The 16,888-nt window shown below is 48.2% G+C and overlaps 1 protein-coding gene across 4 annotated transcripts in view; it reads right to left on the bottom strand.

Moving 5' to 3' along the window:
* Positions 1 to 684: 684 nt before the first annotated feature.
* The window catches only part of Fyn (FYN proto-oncogene, Src family tyrosine kinase), a 198,093-nt gene continuing 181,889 nt past the window's right edge, over positions 685 to 16,888 (bottom strand). For all 4 annotated transcript variants that reach the window (XM_052751429.1, XM_052751428.1, XM_052751431.1 and 1 more), the window contains 2 exons: positions 12,457 to 12,588; positions 685 to 1,856 (listed from right to left, as the gene is read on the bottom strand). In XM_052751429.1, the coding sequence (XP_052607389.1) occupies positions 1,648 to 1,856; positions 12,457 to 12,588 (341 nt within the window). In that variant the 3' untranslated portion in view covers positions 685 to 1,647. The remainder of the gene's footprint in view (positions 1,857 to 12,456; positions 12,589 to 16,888) is intronic.

Below are 16,888 nucleotides of genomic sequence, written 5' to 3'. Positions count from 1 at the left end.
CAGGGTCAGAAAAACTTCAGCGCTCAGGTATGTCCCGTTTTGCTGTAACAATCCTCTGAATTAGCCAAACATTTGCTTTGCCTTTTGGTGGGGAGGGTCTCCAGATGTTCTGAATGTTTCTGTCATTTGGAAATCACTGCACAATGGCCAAATTCACCAGGTGATTCTTCACCATCTGGTGAGGGACAGACATGTCACAGAACGCCTAGGGCACCTCCTGTGATACACAAATGAAGCAATTTTTTTGTTTCAAATGTAAAATGCTCTCTTTTTAATTACTAAATTAAGAAAGTTAAACAATTTAAAAATGTAAACTCACAAATAAATCATTAACAAAAAAGGAATTAAGACTTCAGAGTTGCTATTCAGTATTAAAAAACTCAATAGAAATAGGAATTGATTTGTTGTTGTTAGACATATGTAATTCAAGGTTGGTACAAATAGCAACTAAAACTGTAATACTTTTTTGTGCACCCCCATGAAATGTAAAGTAGTGCATAGTTATTCGCTGGAGTACTCTTGACATGGAGAGTCATTCATTAGCAGTACAGGACATTAAAACACTTATTTTACAATGGGACATGTACAACCCCCCACCCTTGCCTTCCCCATAATTTTAGTTGCATGAGAAAGTTTAGTAGGTTGCTGTGACTACAATGCTATATGGGTTTTAGACCATTTAAATGTGGTTACAAGATTTATTAAATAAAAGAACATTTGAAACACTTCGGCATTCATATTTATACAGGAAGTCTGTGTGGTCTCCGTCCGTCCGTCTTCCAGCTCTCAAGATAGGACTGGCTGGCTGCCTGCTTAAGGGTGCTCCCTTGCTGGAGCGAAAACTGCTACTAAAACGTGGGAACTCAGCTCAGGGACCTGAAAAGTCACATGAACAACAATCTACAGGTATGATTAGGAACCAAAAAAGTGCAATCCAAATGAAGGGGGAAAAATCATGCTTTGTAGAAGTCAAAAATGAGGCCACCGGCTTTCAGAATGATACCAGTGCTTAGATATGCAGGTCTCTGCAGTAACCCCCACTCTGGGTCCTGTAACTATGAGGCCTTCTAGGGCCAGTCTCCATGGTAGCACCCACATGGTGTATGTACAGGAACATATGTTTATATATATATATGTATATATATTCATATGTATAAAAAAGAAAAAAAACAAACACCTGTCCTGATCGGTTTTTGTTAAAACATGAAAAAAAATTTTATTGTTTTAGACAAAGAGGCCACTTTTGGAAAATAATACTTCTTTTTAGTTGAATCAGGTGAAGACAGAGTTAAAATCACATAGGATTTGCATTTTTTTTTTTTTTTTTTAAAAAAGGAAAGCACTAGGAGTGTTGGCACGGGAGCGACTATTTACACTGAACAGAGGTCGGCCTTTGACATCACATCGATACAATGCATTTCCAAAGTCTGAGAAATAACACGCTTCTGTCTTGGATGCTTCACAGAGGAGGTTCGGATTGGGGGACAAGTGTCATTAATGAGGGCCATGGAAGTTCGTCAGCTTCAGAGTCACATGCAATCTGATCCTGGACGGTTCTCGCTGCTCAGGGGCAGCTGGCTACGGAATTGGAAGCTAATGGGGAGGGGTGGGGAGGCCTCTGGGAGGAGGTCTCTGAAGAGCAGGCTCTCACAGGTTTTCACCGGGCTGGTACTGGGGCTCTGTGGCGGTAAAGTAGTCCTCCAGGAAGCCCTGCAAGTACTCGAAAGTGGGGCGCTCTTCCGGATCCTTCTTCCAGCAGTGGATCATGAGCTCGTGCAAGGAGATGGGGCAGTCCTGAGGGCAGGGCATCCGGTAACCTCTCTCCACCTGCTCCAGCACCTCTCGGTTGTTCATGCCTACGAAGACAAGGACAGTGAGAGTGGGCATGCCTGGGCTCCAGGCCTGACCACCACGCTGCACACGGGTAAAGCGTAAGGATGCCATCCGCCCTCTCGGAGGGGAACTATGCCTTTAATCTGCTCTCACACGGTGCAAAGAGAACGGAACAAAGGAATGAAGGACTCACTCCTAGACGCAAAAGCCCAGACAGTGAATCTCAAAGCACTGCAAGTGAAAGAAGCCAGACACCAAAGGCAACAGACTAGATGGTTTCATTTACAGAAGACCCTAGGAAAGGCAAGACTGCCTGATAGAAAGCAGATCAGAGTTGCTGGGGGGTAGAGGGCACCGGTGAAAGGTCAGGGGGAGCTGAGAGCTCAGAGAAGTGGTATATCAAATGCCCATGCTTTTCCTGTAAAGAGGCAACAGCAAATATTTTCGTCTGTGTGGGCTAATGCAAGCTTTGTTTTCCTTATGCCACTGAAAGGGTTTAAAATAAAACCAGGTTGGGCGATGGGCTTGGCCCATGGGCTGCAGTCTGTGATCCCAGTGCAGTATGTATATACTGATGTGGCTCTTAGTCAAAAGTCATGGAAGCATATTTTTAAATTAAAATTTGTTATGTGTAAATTATAGCTCAGTTGAACAGATAAAAATATAGGAGTGGTGGAAATGACTCCGTAGTTCAAAGGGTGCCCAGCTCTTGCAGAGAACCTGAACTCAGTTCCCAGCATGCACACCGGGCAGCGCACAGCTGTCTGGAATTGCAGCTCCAGAGGGTCTGACACCCACGGCCCCTGCAGATACCTGCACTTCCATGCATATATCCCCACACAAGCAGTTCAAAAGAAACCTCTACATGAATGAACGCACACACAAATACCCCATGGAATACGAGCAAGCAGTCTTCTATGTGCGGGACATACAAGATCCGTTTGTGACCTTTCTAGTTCTCACCATGCCCGAGCACGGTGTCTGAGACTGGCCCTCATGCCAGCAGGCCTGGGCACCATCTGGCCTGGTGACCCCCATAGTACTGAGGCTTGGGAACTTTTGACAGGGAGGCAGGGTGTCTCCTGGGCAGGCCATTTATCATCAGAGACGTTCCTGGCCCTCCACAGGAGCTGCCTTAGTGCTGATGCTCAGACTGAATATCGTGGGAGACTGAGCAGAGCCTGCCATGTGCCGGCCTTCTTGACAGCACAGGAAATACACACAGTGTGACCCCCTCCCAACTACTTTCAGGTACTCCCCCCTACCCCCATATCATGTTCTTCTCTCTCTGTGCCAGGCCCGTGAGCCTGTCATCTGGAATCTTCCCTAACTTCTGACAGTTAGTTTACAGCAACAACAATCTGCTGTTGTCTATAGCATGACACTCAGGGTTGTCACTAGCAGGGAAACCACACACATGCAATGCAGCCATCTTTAATGCTGGGGATGGAGGTAACCACCTGGTCAGAACCTGTGGCTTGGCCAGAGGTACTGAGTGCTGTTCCGCTCAGTGGGGAACACTCACTTTTGGGTTCATAGGTGATTCTTAGTTGTACTCTTGGGAAGCTGGGCCTAGCCAAGTCTCCTTGCTGACAACTACTTCAAGTCATTTGTTTGTTCAAAGTCCTGTAGGATGCTTATTCTTTGACCTTAGAATTTCCAGAGGTGATAACATCTGTCTATACATTCTTTTGGCTGTGTTGAAGCACACCTTCAAGAAGCACACCTTCAATGCAGCCAAACAACCTGACTCAGGTCAGGCCATCCTTGCCTTGGAGAGGTCAGAGCCCATTGTGGGATTGCTGCCTTTTACTGGGTGCTGCCTGCAGCTAATGAGCTCAACTCCTCCCACTGCTGAAGAGCTAGGCCCTAGGGTGGGGAGATGGAGGTAAGGAGAGGCACAGGGACTGCAGCCCTTTCCCGAGGTGCTCCAGACAGACAGGGTAAGGGACAGAGGCCAGCACCTCCTCTGTCACAGCTCCAAACTCCAATAAGCTCAGGAAATCAGAAAGCTATTGTAAGTCACTTGGTAGCACCACAGATCGGAATTAGCCACAAACCCTCTCTGATGTGACAATGTCATGGTGCTTACTTCTGCCTGCGTTCTACCTGAGTCTCCTTCCATGTTGTGCAACACACTTCTGTGCAAGTGTGATGCAGGGGGCTGGTTAAGAAGCTTGGGCCCAAGTGGCAGCCACCTCAGGAAGAGGGGTCGCCTCACACTGGGACCGGCATTCTCTGGAGCTATTCTTTGTTGCACAATTCAGTAGCCAAAACTCTTAGTCAGTTTCAGTGTTTCTGGAACCACACAGCCTGAGTCCGCAGGAGTCTCCCTTGTTCTGACTCCGGCCAGGAGCCCCTAGAACTGGAGGAAAGATCCCAAGAGGCCTGCAGCTCAGAGGTGTGACAGGCTTCTATGGAGACGCTCCCACATCCCAAATACATCTCAAGACTTTAACCTGGTACCAAGTGCCCAGAACGGCACCATAGAATTCAATTAACCACTTTCCATGACTGTGGATCTTACGTCAGTAATACTTTATTTCATTAAAAACCAAACTCCTCAAATGGAAATATTTCCTTTCTTTAAACTTTTAATTCAGTCTCTGCCAATGGAAAATTTAACTGGCAATTTGGTCAATCATATTTTTCCAGCGCTCTGCCCAAGACCTGGACACAGCAGATGTGACAACCTGAATCGGCATGCCACATTTGCTGGGGTGGCTTCCTTCCTGGGTAGCTGTAGTCACGGGACAGAGCCATACCTCAGTCTATGTAGGATGATGACTGGGCCAGACCTGAGGGGCCATACTGTCAGCTTTGATGCATATTCTTAGCTTGCTACACTTCCCTTTCCTGCAGGGCCCCGCCCCCGCCGGCATCCCATCCCTCCTCTTCTTCCTCTTCATGTGCTCTCTCTCCAGACCTCTCAGAGTACAGGGAGTATATGAACAATTCTATGCACTGAGGGAAACAGAAACATGCCAATGACAGCTTTGCCGGAAAAGTTGGCCATTAGACCCTGCGATTGGCTGAGAGCGACAAGGGGCCAGGGCTGGGACAGGCTCTCATCCAATCAGCCAGAGGCCAGGACACACGTGGGTTGTCCTGCAGCCCTGGTACTTCCTCAACAAACCTTCCACACAGTCAGGATGTTCCCACTCAGCAAGGGTTCAGCTGGTTTTCATTTCACAAACAGTACCTCAATGAAATGCATCACGGTAGTATTTGAAAAACTACCCATTACCCAGTGTGGTCTCAACCCTTTCTGTGCTCCCAAAGCTCAGGAGAACAGCATGCCTCTGCCCTTTCCCTGGATAGGGGCCATTCTGGAGGGTCACTCTCACAGGATCCCGCTAGGTGGCCCTGAGTCACAGGTCTCCACAATCTGCCGGTCCGAGGTCTCCCTTCCAATCTTTGTTTTTCAAACGTGGTCCTGGCTACAGCACCTCGAGTCCTTCTGCCCCAACACTGTCTCTGGGATTCTCTGGCCACATGGACTCTCTCGCTTCCTGGCATCATGACTGCATTATTCTTTCTGAGTCATTTTGCTGGCTTCCTTCTCAAATACAAGAGGTCAGGTTTCCAACTCTTCCTTTCCAAGTCTGACTATGCAGTTGCCAACATGGATTCTCATACGCACACACATTTTCCTACCCCTGATCCTTCTGGCCCTTGCCTCTCCTTTTCTTGTAAGCATCAGTGTTCGTTGAGTGGCACATGAACTCAGCAGACCCTCCCCACTCTCCTTTTCGGTTCTTGAGGGAAGGAATAAAAACGGCTTTCATTGGCAGAGCACTGAACTCGACGTCATTTCTTGACTTTCCACATCCCTTGGCAGGGGACCTGATTTCACCACTCCAGCCTCAGTGTCTCCTTTTGTCAATCAAACCCCTTAACCATTACCTTGCTGTCAGCGGCTTGGTACAAAGTCTTATAAAAGGAGTATTAATGTTTTACTGCTTCCCATTTGTGCGGCTTCCCAAGGGACCTCCGAGGGGCCATATCTGTAATCAGTGGGTTTGTTTTCTATTCACACTGACACATGGACTTCACCATGGCTGTGGGAATATGGATTTCTGCGCTGTGTAAATAAATGTTATAACAATGGAAATGGTACTCAGGTTACCTGATAGCAGATTTCTTTTGCAAACTGAGCTTTTCACTTAAAGGGAATGATACGCTATTGTATATGAATGAGGCCTTCTGTCCGAGGTCCTCTGCTTCTCTGCACAAGCTCTCTAAAAACCCCAGCTGTCTGCTCACTGTTGAGAGCGGCCACGCGGTGCTGAGGGAAGGACATAGGAGTTAATGGTGCCTGCTCAGCATGGGCGTGCACTGCGCCATCCCATGCACAGATTATCAAGTGTTTTCTCATCTTACAGAACAACCAGGAGGCTCTGGGACAGGCTTTGTGGATCAGAATCCAAATCTGGGGGCAGAGGGATGCTGACCAAAGATTACAGGTGGAAATAAAGGACTGACCTTGAAGAGACACAATAATCACTAGTTTTGTTTACTGTTGCCCATCTTACTCATCACCTGGGGCAGCTGTTCTTATTAAACCCACTGTATTAATAAAATCGGAAATGATGGCTGGGGGTGCTACAACATGCAAAGGTTATTTGAAGTTGATGATGCAGTATTATGCTTTGGGGGCTTTTCTTTTTCTTTTTGGAGCCAAGGTCTTGCTATGTGGCCCAGTCTGACTTCAAACTAACAGTAATCCTCCTGCCCAGTCTCCCAAGTGCTGGAATTACAAGGCCTCAGCCACCACACCTGGCTTTTGATAACTAACACAGTGTTATAGCTAACTTGTCTGTCCTCTGAAAAGCGAAGTGAAAAGGAGGTGAAGGAGCCGCCGTGGACGGCAGGCCTGCACAGCTAAGACTGGACGGCAGCAGGGTGCTGGCTGGAAACGCACCGAGCAGAACGTCCCTTCGTGGGGTCCCCTGGCTTCACACACATTCTCCGATCCTCCCTCTTCCTCTTATCAGCCACACTGGCCAAGAGGAACCTTTCAGGGGGGGGGGGGGCAGCATTCTAGGTGGGTCTCCCTCCCTGAACTGGAGGGCTTGGGCCCTGGGGACCACAGGCAGGTGGCCCTGGGCCCACAGGCAGGCAAGGGAGGCAGAGGACCTGGCACGTTCAGCTACAGCTTGGCCTCTGTTTCTCATCCCCCTTCTACTTGGAAAATTCAAACTTTCCTAGTTCACAGAGAATCTGCCCCTTTCGGTGGCTTGAACATGAGACTCTGTCTGTGCAGTGAGGGGTCATGGGTGCGGGGCAGGGGGCTTTGTTCTTTCCAGAAGGCGCTAGCAGTTGTACGGCCAGCCTCCCTTAGCTCTCCCAGTCATTATCAAGTGACTAGATATGCTCAAGAAAGTCAAGCAGCTGGCACTTGCTGGACGATCTGAGGCGCTTCAAACACGTGGGTAAACGATTTGCTTCAGAGAACATTCCTGCTCTGCCAGGTCCTGCCAGCTCACAGGCAGGTGTTCAGTTAAGGGCCATGGCAGAGCACAGCCATGACATTCTGCCTATCAGGTTACTGGAATATGGTATTTGAACACAGGGTCAACTTCCCAGAACTCTGGGGACAGATGCTACCTTGTAGCTAGGAAAATTCCTATGGTGTCAGCCACGTGTGAAGACAACTGAACAGAGTTAAAAAGGCTTTGCGGGCTATGGACCAACTTTAAAGGTGTTTGAAAAACCTGTAAGTTCTTCTTCTGAATTCTCCCTTGCCATATTCATCCACTCCTTACATGGAGTCTACTGTGGGCAGACACTGTGGGGGAATTGTAGACCGTGATGTCCCGTTCCCCTCAAGGAAGGCAGAGCTACTGGGAACTGCAGATAGATGGGCTTTAAAAGAAACATTCTGGACGTGTTGATGCACACCTTTAATGCCAACACTGGGGCTGGGCTGGGGGGCAGCGGCAGGCAGGGAGGCCTCTGTGAGTTCGAGCTCAGCTTAGTCTGTACAGCTAGTTCTAGCCCACCACAGTGAGACCCTGTCACACACCAAGATTTCTTGTGTGTCCAGGCTGGAATGTGAAGGGAGAAGGTCAGCCAGGGATTCTGTCACTCTTCCTCTCCACACCACTCACTTCCCGTGGCATTAACAGGAGCAGCTTACACCTACAAAACACCCCGGCACCCTGGGCTCAGGGGGCGCTGTGGAAGAGGGCGTGGGGAGACATTTAGGAGCCAGGGGTGCGTCAGGGAGCTCTGTGAGACTGTTTCCTAGTGACACCAAGGGACACGTAAACTACAGGGGAAACGCCCACAAGGCCTCAACCCTACACAAAGAACTACAGGCAACTGAGGAAAGCTGAGAGAGAGAGAGAGAGAGAGAGAGAGAGAGAGAGAGAGAGAGAGAGAGAGAGAGAGAGAGATGGCCCTCCCCAGGGAAGAACACACTAACTGGTTGTCTACTGCAGAATGGTCAGTTCTGAAAACATAATACAAGTAACACCGTATGTACTCAACAGGTTACATTTAGGAATATATATGTATATACAAATACATATATGCATGCAATGACAATTGATTAAAAAAAAGAAAAGAAAAAGAAGAAGCTATAGCTTTGAAGAGTGGGGAGGGGTAAGTGAGAGGGTTTGGAGGGCGGAAACCCAAAGGAGAAATGTTGTTAATTATTTTATGTTCTCAAAATTAAACAACAGCAACAAAAAGAGAAAAAGCATACTTGCTTACAACCCTGCAAGGCCCTATCTGCCATGACTCAACACTGCCTGGTCCCCGGCCCCCCTGCAGGGGTGCACAGTCGCCCTAGACACCCACCTGGCCCAGGTTCGGCTCCCATCAGTTATACTCAGAGGGCACGGCCTAGGGACTCTTCCACTGCCGCCATTTCCTAGCTATGCTCCTTGTCTTCCCACTCAACGCTACCAGCCAAGTGTGAATATATTTTATTAGTCTTTATTGTCTGTCTTCTTCAAGAAAAATGTTCCTGAGGGCAGGAGTTTCCCCATTGTTTCACTGCTATAATCTTGGGTCTGGAACAGCACTCGACACACAATAGGCCTTCAATAAATATTTGTGGACCGAATGAAGGAAGGGCTGATAAGGCACTGTGCAAGAGGCAGCCTTCCGGAGTTATCTGGAGGGCAAAGGGAAACGGGGCATCTTTACCCAGGGAGGGAGGAAGGGAGGACCGAGGGCAGGAAGTTCCGTTAGGAGCTCACTGCCCAGTGGCGACAGCGCGCTACAGGCAGTGGCGGTGGAAGGTTCTGGAGGAGAGATGGCGGGCTAAACTGCAAAGCCATGATTTTACGCATCAAGCCCAGGAAGCAGCTTTGGCGTCAGCCTTACCATTTCTCACGTCCAACAACCCGCCAGTATGGAAGCAGCTCTAAGCTGGAAGCAAAGCACGGCTTAAACCCTGCCCGCAGAAAGCAAGCCGGGCAATGAGGGTGCAAGTGCTCGGGCGCAGCAACCATGCAGCAAACAGGGCGGTGGGTGCTGTGTGGCGGTGTCCGTGGCTGCTCCACGTCTTGGAAGCAGCCCTCCTTACCTGGCACCTCCCTTCAGTCTCAGGACACCTCAACATCTCTCTCAGGGTTTCAAGGCCCTTGCTCAGTGTCAATGTACCTGCCTTCCCTTCCTTTGTCTCCGGGCAGCTCAGTGAGGGCTTCCTTACCTAGGCAGCTGTCCTACTCCTGCTAATCTGCCCTCCATTGGTCACGCCTCTCACGGTCTCCGGAGGCGCGCTCTGGACTGACTTTCATGCTGGGCAGAAATATCTGAGCAGCTTTTGCAAAACTCATTTACAAATCATTCTCTCGCTCACTTGGCTGTCACTTACAAGCCAGAGCGCCTTTCCTATGTGACATGGTGACAAAGGACCATTCTCAGGTATGAAAGACCTCAGCAAAGTTTGCCACCACCTACCATTCTTGAGAAGAGAATTATTTGAAATTACATTCTAGGCAACTGAGAAATTACCGTGTCTAAGTGCAGAATGGAAGTGTCTGACAAGCAGGGACTGGGACTCTGCCCTGGACTCCTCCCGGCAGGAAAGTTGAATCGAGGTGACCCCCTCAGTACGTGCTGACTGACTGGGACACACCAACAACATGGTGACATCTGCATAATGCTTAATGAAACTGTCTGTGCCCTGAAACTCTCCCCTTTGTTAGGATAATGATCCTGTAATTGCAATCCCTCTGCAGAACTTCTCCCTCAAGAAGAGTTTTCTGTCACATTCAGAAGTCCAATTAAATGTGATTATAGCTGAGTTAAAAAAATAAAATCAAGCAATGTCTGTGGCTATCGGAGCAGGGCCGGGGACGGCTCCCTGTGGTGCAGGCAGCTCATGTCACTCCCTCCCCGACACAACTCCCTGGTCAACCTGCCAGGCTCTAACGTCTCTCCAGGGCAGCACAGGGCCCCTCACAGCAGGCGCCGCCCCTTTCCAGGAGCATCGGGTACTTCACCTCACACAAGTTCTTCTCAGACCCTCCCTCCAGCTCCTCAAACCTGGCGAATCTTTGCTGCTTTTCCAGATGCCAGGCAGCACTCAGCTTCCTCACTGTGAGCAAACCCCTTTCCCCCTACCCTGGCTTACTTGCCTTCTCCTCCCCCAAGGCCCCTGCAGACCGGAAGCCTATGGCAGATCAACATTTGCTGACAGGCATGAATCCACACACTATGCTGGACTCAGTTCTCACTTCAAACTCCTTTGCTCTTTTCACATCCCTCTCAATGAAGGGACTGTTTCTGTCCCTGCTTCGGCCACATAACGAGGATGAAGGTCGGGGACATGCACAGCAGGTAGACTTAAGTACTCTACCCTCCATAGATACGGCACAAGTAAGGCCGACGGGTTCCCGATCTGAAGCCCACTCTCCCTGACCACAGGCTCCATGCGGCGGGACTCCATTTGTCTATGGCTCACTGCTGCTCTCCCTCCAGCATGAGCAGTACGGCTCTGGGACAGGAGGCGGTCAGCGCCACCTGAGAGCTGAACGGCTTGTTCTGTCCCATTTCCCCAGGGAGCAAACACGGGCACAGGTCACACTGAAAGATGCCCAGTGAATGAATCTAATCTAACTTGAATTTTCTTTGTGCTAAAGTCCAACCTGACAAAAACCTGCCTCCAAAGACACCTGCCTTCCTCTTCCGAGGCCCCCACCTCCACCTCTTTGTCTTGGCTTTGGTGTGTGACCCAGGAAACAAAAGGCAGCTTTGTATTCCGGGAAGGAAAGGCTTCACAGAAATGCAAAACAACATTAACCTTTTCCCGTGATTGCTTTTAACACACCGGGTGTCTATAAACCTGGGGAGATCAGGAAGAAATTAGTTCAAAATGTAGACAATAATAAATTTTTTTAAAAAGTGCCTTCTCATCTTTAAAATCCGGAGATGGCATATTTTCCTCCTTGAGAAGCAATTCAAAAGCACCCATGCTGGGCCCCGCCCCCTCCTGGGGAGCCCTTTCTTCTCTGCTGGTTGGCTATTCCCAGAGTGTCTGCCCACTTGTGCATGCTGGTGGCAGCAGCCGCAGCAGCATCAATAAAACAGACTTACACTCACACCTACAAACGCTGGCGCTGGGACTTCAGAGGCCGGGACTTTGTTAATTTTGCTCAGTGCCAGCCTTGCTCTCTTAGAGGTCTTGAGGCTGCACTAGCCTAGACAGGGAGGCTCTTTAGAAACACTGCTCTGTTCTCTGAGGATGACCAGAAACAATCAGACAAAATGAACAAAGGGATTACAAATTAATCGGCTCTCGCTGGCTCCTCTGACTGCAGAGATATGATTACAAGCCCAGGATTTGCAAGAGCCCTACATTCCTCATTAATCTCTACTATCGCTTCCATCACGGTGGGCTTTTCCCTTCCCTTTTTTAAAGGCAGGGAACGAAGAGAGTGAGGCGGCCAGCTATGCTTTCTTTGCTCAGCAGTAACTAAAAAATATGTCCTTAACATTTCAAAAAGCAGATTGCCCCTGTGCTGTAACCGGTAAAGCGTAGAGGTGAAACGGCCCCAATGTCCTTTCTGTCTCCATCTGGCTAAGTTAATGAACGTAAGCATGGGTGACCTTAGCCACGGCTTCTTCGGAGAGGAAGCAGGCTCCACGAGGCTCCAGGGCCTTGATAATACACTCCCTTTGAGGTAGTGTATTTGGCCATTCAGCAACAGGCAGAGACTGTCTAAACGGCCTTGTGCGAGCCTCTGCCCTGGGGCCATCTGGAGTTGGAGCCTCAGAGAGAAGAGGTTCTGGCATCTTCCAGTCAGGCTTGCTCTCCAGAATGATCAAAAAGCAACAGGAACTTTTCTCCTCCTCTTTCCAGACATATCTACAAACTCCATTTGGGCACAGGCTCAGCCAGTGACATTTCTGCTCCAGGAGGTATGACACCTACTGAGACAGGACAAATTCCATGACCTGTGCGACCTGGGCCATTTATACCGCAGCTTAGCACATTAAGCGTGGTGTGCAGGTCACAGCAATTCTTGGTTCTGTATTCCTCTGGCTAAATACCTTGGCAGAAGGCTGAGCACAGGGCTTAGAAAGGCAACCAGACAGGATTTCTACAAAATGAAGTCAGGGGGGAACCCATCAGAGACCCACTTGCCAGGTCTGTGCTCTTACCTGGGTATGGCACTCTTCCTTTGGTGACCAGCTCTGTGAGTAAGATTCCAAAAGACCACACGTCAGACTTGATTGTGAACCTTCCATATAGGGCTGCTTCAGGGGCTGTCCACTTGATGGGAAACTTTGCACCTGCAGAATGAGGACCTGGTTATTTATGAGGTAGAGATCCTGCACTGCAGGGGAGGGATGGACGAGGAAGCACTGGAGAGTCATCTTCAGGGGACAGGGTGAGAGAGGACAGGAAGGTGGTGGAAAGGAATTCCCGGGGCTGAGATGATGCATGCCCTAGGCCTGGCTTCTGTGATTTAAGCAAATCATTTTAATTCTCCCTTCAAAGGGTTAGACTTCAAAACCCTTACTATCTCAGTAAACAGGGGAGCTGGCTTCTTGAATATGAATCCACAATCATAATGAATGATATGGGCTTAGTCTGGAGTGTGGTTCTTGACTTGTGATTTAGGAAACTGCTGTGTGTGTGTTTGGGGGGGGTATTAAATAAGAATGGCCCCCAGAGGCTCATATATTGAATGTTTAGTCATCATGGAGTGGCACTACTTAGAAGGATTAGGAGGTGTGGCCTTACTGACGGAAGTGTGTTACTGGGGAATGAGCTGAGGTTTCAGAAGCACCAGCCAGGCCCAGTGGCTCTCTTCCTGCTGCCTGTGGGTCTGAATATAGAGCTCTCAGCTACTTCTCCAGCACCTGCATGTCTACCTGCATGTCATCATGGTCCTTGCCATGACAATGGACTGAACCTCTGAAACTGTAAGCCAGCCCCAATTCAATACCTTCCTTTATAAGCGACGCCATGGCCATGGTGTCTCTGACAGCAACAGAACACTAACTATGTGTGTGTGTGTGTCTTTGAACAATGCTGTATTGTAATAAAACACACAGGATTAGACCATCATGCTTTTCTCCTGTGTCCTCTGGTATCTAAAATCACAGATTGGCCTTCTGAGGTGCCACAGAACTAGGAAAGTCCCAGCTTCTCCTAGGACAGAGGTGAATGGATACAGCCTGCATATTACACTGAAATGGGCCATATTTCCTAAGTTCCCTATACCCTCTGTAGAGAAACGACCCTGTCTGTGGCCGATTCCTTTCCTCCATCTCCTCCCTCTCTCCACAGCAGCCATCTTCATCCCGGCACAGTTCTTTGTTCCGTGCTGTATGATCACCTTCCTCCCTTCCTCTCTCCTGCCAGTCAGAGAGGGTTCAACCGAAACGGTTGTTAAGACAGGGCTCACCGTGATGACAACATATGAACCTGACTTCTCAGGACCAAGGGGCAAACATGCCACAGGCAGTAGATTACATCTTTAAGATGTCTCTGAGCAGCGGAGAATCCTCTGTTCTCCACATCTAAAGGGAAGGTGAGGCCCACCCTGCTCACCATGTTGCTAGGAGTATGTGGACAGGTTAAGATGGGACCAGCAGCCTATGTTTTTATGTTAGGATCAGTAACTATAAAGCAGTCCTGGACATTTAACAGACCAAAGGAAAAATATAAGGATTTTGTATTAGTTATACAAACAATGATATGCTTAAGGCATACTAATTATGCTTAGGAGCCCCTAAAAAGCATACAAAGGCTGATAAAAATCAGAATTTTTCACAGTATCATCTATGAAAAGTCACTGTGCAAAAGTGGCAACTGATTAAAATCTTTGAATTATGGAGGGTTTTAGAGCCAGACATGATAAATTACAGCAATTACATTTTTGTTTTAAACACAGTCCATGATAACAACTTTAGTAAATACATCCTGGCATTTTCCAGCACCGTAGTTTTCTTCTCCACCTCTTTTAGGCCAGTATGCAATCAAAAAAATCCTACGCTTTCCCTCTGTGGCATCTCACATTAACAGTGGAGCAGGTAAGCAATTCTAGTTCTTGTCCACTCTCGCACACTATGCTTAAAGTCTACTTGCTTCTATCTTCTCTTAAGAGCTGGTGACTGCCTGCATGATCTGGGATTCTCTGAGCAGTCATTTCGTTTTCAAGTTTCTGTCAAATCTTCCTTCACATAGCTTTCTATCCTGGGGCATTCTGTCCATGCAGCTTGGACTCCAAGCCACTGGGATTAGGGTAACAGGCTTTCCTCAGTGTCAAGAGTGGACTGCCCTGGACCAAACATCAGCTTGAGTTCTCTTATTTAAAAGAAAATAAATAAAGGCATATTAAATTCATCTTTATTTAGACCATCCAAACGGCTTTGAAATCTGACCCTGTCTGAAGTATGACAGAACCATTTTTCTTTGGTGTACAGGAAACTCCTGCACCATAAATGACAGGAAACGAGCCCTGCGTCTTCCCTGGACTCATGCGACACGGTCTGTGTGCGGGGTCCTGGGAGCAAACCATGCACAATTTGGGTAGAGTACTTTTGGTCTCCCTTCCTTGAGACAGAGTCTCATGTAGCTGGGGATGCCGTGACCTTCAACTCCTGGTCCTCTTTGCCTCTACTGCCCAAGTGCTGGGATTAGACATATGTGCCAACACATGTGGCTTCCATTTGGATTTTTTGAGAGGAGATTTTTGATGATTTCAGGCTTTAAAAAGTAAATCTATCACTGAGCTGCACTAATCTGCTCTATTGTTTTCTCATTTTATAGGAAAAGTAAAGATACTAATCTGCAAACTTTTACATAAAAGAGCAAAGCCTATATAATCTAATGGGTCTTTGACAGGAGGTCATCTGTAGGCATGTACTTTGATGGATTAGCAGGGGTTTAAATACATTTATTTTGCATTATTTCTCTGTAAGACATACAATATTTTTCACACCAAGCAACAGGTATTTAGATTGGTTAAAAACAAAGAATGGTTTTGTCCAAATTCTTAGCAGCTACCTTTAACAGAAACTTAAAAAGATTTATTTTATTTGTGTGCATCTGTACCATTTATGTGCTGGTGCCCTCTGAGGTCAGAGGAGGACGTGGACTCACTGGGAGCTTGAGTTACAGGAAGCTGTAAAGCAACCTGACATGGATGCTGGAACTGAACTCAGGTTGAACCATCTCTCCAGCCCCAACAGAAATTTCGTTTGCTTTTTTGTTTTTTGAGACAGGGTTTCTCTGTGTAGTCCTGCCTGTCCTGGAAGCCACAATGTAGACCAGGCTAGTCTTGAACTCAAGAGATTCGTCTGCCTCTGCCTCCACGTGGTGGGATTAAAGGTGTGCACCACCACACCTGCTTTTTTTTCCCAGAAATTTCTTTAAAGAGAATGTTTTCTTTTCCAAGGAAGATGAAGGTTAGATTCTCAAGCACCGACAAGCTGTTATTGAAGAGAGCTAATCAGAACTCACTTTCCTATTCCTTCATTATCCCCATTTCCTCCTGTCTGGGCTCCCTGCCTCTGAGGGTACAAAACACAGGCCTAAAGTGTGGCTTTGAAAGAGGAGTGTCAGGCGGTCGTTTTGCCTGATGTCTTTGTACATGGCTATGCAGGACGCTTGGTGTAAAACTCAAGTCTCAGACAGATCTGCCCGAGGCCAGCGGGTACCACCACCTACACAATCCCTCTGGGTGCAGTAAGTGCTTAACTAGGGTCAAGTCCAAGAGTTTAAGAGACTCGGAAGGAGGCAACTCCCAGACAGAAGTGAGTCCACTGCCACCCTGTGGCTGACCCCTGCCTCTCTGCTCCTGCCCACAGAACCTCCACCTCATCAGTAACACATGGACAGGTCCGCAGCCCCATGTTGCCACAGCAACCTGGTTTTGGAGTTGTTATGGCTTGAAGTGTGATGAGTATATGGGCTGTCACAAGGGTCACCCCTGACAGAGGTGCTGCCCCTGAGGGTTGGACATACTGTCTGGACGCCTATCTCCAGCTCAGAGCCTGGGATGTTTCGTACACAGGAGAGTCTTGAGAGAACCAACTAGATGACAGAGGAGCTGGACAGCAGACTAGGCTTTCAGAGCTCCCCTTCATGATGACTAGCCATGGTTTCTTACGGGTAACTGATCTGCTCTTGTCCCTCTGGGGCATCTTCCCTTGTTCTTGGTGACAGCACCAGGGTCACGTCTGTCATCATCTGGATAGCTGCTTAACGGCCTAACAACTACTAACTACAACAGAAAAGCAAATGTCACACACCAACGAAACTTACAAGTGCTTACAAAATCTGTATTTTAATCCCAAAGACAGAGAACTCAGAGACCCTTTGTAGAGGGAGCCCCAGCTCTGCTTTGATAGGAACATGGGGCCAGTTCACGGTTTGCTTCTGTGACAGGCAGTGGTTTTATCAGCAGAAGACCTGGGAGCAAGAAGCCCTGGAGCAGTCACAGCAAGGCAATGTGGGCAGCAGTCATTTCCAGTGCCAGGAGTTCTGGTCCTTTTCATCTGAAGCAGGACTAATAATCACCTATGCTTCAAGTCAGAGAAAGCAAAGTGTGGGTTCTAGGCAGTTCTCCAAGTTTGTCCA

The sequence above is a fragment of the Peromyscus californicus genome, unplaced genomic scaffold (genome assembly GCF_007827085.1).
Source record: "Peromyscus californicus insignis strain IS unplaced genomic scaffold, ASM782708v3 Scaffold_22__1_contigs__length_63687245, whole genome shotgun sequence".
Taxonomy (NCBI): Eukaryota; Metazoa; Chordata; class Mammalia; order Rodentia; family Cricetidae; genus Peromyscus; species Peromyscus californicus.
This window is presented reverse-complemented; position numbering and strand designations above follow the sequence as displayed.